Source organism: Cryptotermes secundus, unplaced genomic scaffold (genome assembly GCF_002891405.2).
Source record: "Cryptotermes secundus unplaced genomic scaffold, Csec_1.0 scaffold458, whole genome shotgun sequence".
NCBI lineage: Eukaryota > Metazoa > Arthropoda > Insecta > Blattodea > Kalotermitidae > Cryptotermes > Cryptotermes secundus.
Window position 1 is genome coordinate 1,879 of NW_019725005.1, and position 2,812 is coordinate 4,690.

Sequence of the window (2,812 nt, forward strand, 5' to 3'; positions counted from 1 at the left end):
TGATTTAATTACCATGTTCACAAAAGCCTATCACTGACCAAATCCTGAGTCAGTTGAATCTAATCCATACCCTCAAACCCTATTTGTCTACTGTTTTCAACTAGTAAAAGTTATGAAATTCCTCATTACATAATTTTCTCAATTCTGTTTCTTCCTCTTCCTTAGGTCCGATTATTCTCGTCTGTACTTTGTTCTCTAACATCTTCAAACTATTCCTCTTATGATGAAAATTCAAGTTCCATACACACACACAAAATTGGTAAAATTATAGTGTTGTACGAGGGTAAGACAATAAGTAAGTTACAAATGGATATAGAACTTAAACAAATAAGAGTACTGATTTGAAAAATGTTTTTATTTCTCAACATAATCTCCCTGTACATTGAGGCACTTGCCCCATTGTTTCACAAGCCCCTGAAAACCAGCAGCATATAATTCTTGGGGCTGCTGTCAGAACCAGGCGTGTTCACACAGCATGGCCTACCTCATAATGCATGACAGGAAAGGTTTTCATAAAGTATGTGCACAATGGGTGCTGCGCATGCTGACCCACAACACAAAATGCAAAGAATGGGTCTGGCATTACAGCATGTCAGTTGCTACCATGATGGACACGATATGCTAGCCTGAATTGTCACAGGTGATGAGTCTTGGGTTCATCATTACTAGCCAAAGCGTGCGTCAATGCAGTGGAAACGTCCTAAGTCGCCTGCCAAAAAAAAAGTTTAAAGTGACACCATCCTCCACAGGAAAGTGACGCTCACATTCTTCTGGGATTACGAAGGCATACTGCTCACCACATTCCAGCCTCAAGGACAAACCGCAAATGTCGACTCCTACTGTACCATCCTCAGGAAACTTTGTAAGGCCATTCAACGGAAGAATGCAACTTGTGATGCATTATGAGGTAGGCCATGCTGTATGAACACGCCTGGTTCCGACAGCAGCCCAAAGAATTGTATGCTGCTGGGTTTTAGGGGGTTGTGAAACAATGGGACAATTGCCTCAATGTACAGGGAGATTATGCTGAGAAATAAAAGCATTTTTCAAATCAGTACTCTTATTTGTTTAAGTTCTGTATCCATTTGTAACTTACTTATTGACTTACCTACATATATCTTCATCTCCATGGTTCAAGATAGAACTCAGGGTAATCAGGCATTCTGAACAGCACTGTACAGACATTTCACAAATTTAATAAGGAGTTCATGATTTATTACAAACCTGCACAAATCCCAGGTGCCAGGTCACCATGGCACCTATAATTTTCATGATGGAGCTTAGAATTTTCTTCTGTTATATTACTACTAATGTATGACAAGGTAAAACGGTCAAAATTCTTTCTTCCTTCCTTTCTTTTATTCCTTTCACATCTTTATATCTTTATCTACTTCCTTCCTTTCTCCCATCCCTTCTACTTGTCTGTCTTGTCATCATTCCTCTCCCCCTTCTTTCCTCCTTCACATTAAAACAGTTTCCTCACCCCAACCTTTCATTCATTCATCTCCTTTCTCAAGTGTGTCTTTCTTATCATTTTAATTGTCCATACAATCATCATTCCTCTTCCCATATCCTAGCAAGAGTGTGTTGGGTTTTCCCCAAGTGTGAAAGGAAGTGGATGAACATTTCAATTGCTTTTTGTTAACAAAAATGAATAAATTTCTCACACAAGATATTTTGTGCTGTATTCTTATTCCTAGTTTTTGGAGGTGGTTCCTAGATTTGTAGGAAGTCTGTGTAGGCCTGATTATTTATGTTAATATGCAAGTACTTGTTCCAGATTCCTTAACCTTTACTGGCCAAGCATTACACTGTGATGGCATGAGGACAGTTCAGCTAGCCTAATGTCACATTTTTGCAATACAAATATCATTGTTGCCAGCACTTACAGTAACAAAATCCCCCATTCCCAGACAATAATGGTTAATATTAGGATAATTTCAGAACTGTGCTAAGCTTACCCAGCAAGACATATACTCCAACATCTCACTGCTGTATGCCTGGGAAAATGCCAGAGATGGAGGTGAAGTGAACATTTCTGATGCCTTATGAACTTTATATTTAGGGTCTGTTCCCTGTAACACTTGTACAGGCATCAGTCGAAACACGTTTTGAAGTAGACTCTTTAAGAAACCTGAGTTCCTGCAATTATTTCATACATAATGAGGAAATTTCCTTCAACATGTAGATTATGATGATACAATTGTACACACAATCATTCTTACTATTACAATTGTCACTGCTAATACCACATTCAATATTACTAACATCACTGTTCCCACCATTTAAGTTAGAATTACTATTTCTTAGTAATATTTCTTCACATATTGGTTGGTTGGTTTCCAATGGCTGCATTTGGGATCATTTAACCCAGTGGTTCTCAAACTGGGGGCGCAACCCTCGGGGGGGGCAGCTTTACAGGCTTTAATTATCATGAATTTCAAAATAACTAATAATTATTCTCTTTACCAGCAATTATAAAACGCGTATGCCAGAGACAGCGTTGATAGTTCGGCAGCACCCGCATCCTCTGAAGTCTAGACATTTTAAAATGCTGTGTGAGGAAATGGGTGCCGAACACACCACTCTGTTGTTTTTTAGTGATGCTCCATGGCTTTCAAGAGGCAAGGTATTAAAGAGAATGTTTAAGCTGAGGCATGAGGTGTTCTGTTTTTTAAATGGGGAAAATCACTCACTGGCAGACAGTTTTAGCAACAAGGATTTTTTTATTGAAAATGGCTTACCTCACAGATATATTTGAGAAACTAAATATCCTCAACACTTCACTTCAAGGGAATGAGGCAACTGTACT

The 2,812-nt window shown here is 38.7% G+C and overlaps 1 protein-coding gene across 1 annotated transcript in view; it reads right to left on the reverse strand.

Annotated features, from left to right (window-relative positions):
* Positions 1-1,961: 1,961 nt before the first annotated feature.
* Positions 1,962-2,812, reverse strand: part of LOC111863181 (E3 ubiquitin-protein ligase listerin-like) — a gene marked incomplete at its 3' end in the record, with an annotated part of 6,951 nt that continues 6,100 nt past the window's right edge. The window contains 1 exon segment of the mRNA XM_033750952.1: positions 1,962-2,142. Coding sequence (XP_033606843.1) covers positions 1,962-2,142 — 181 coding nt within the window.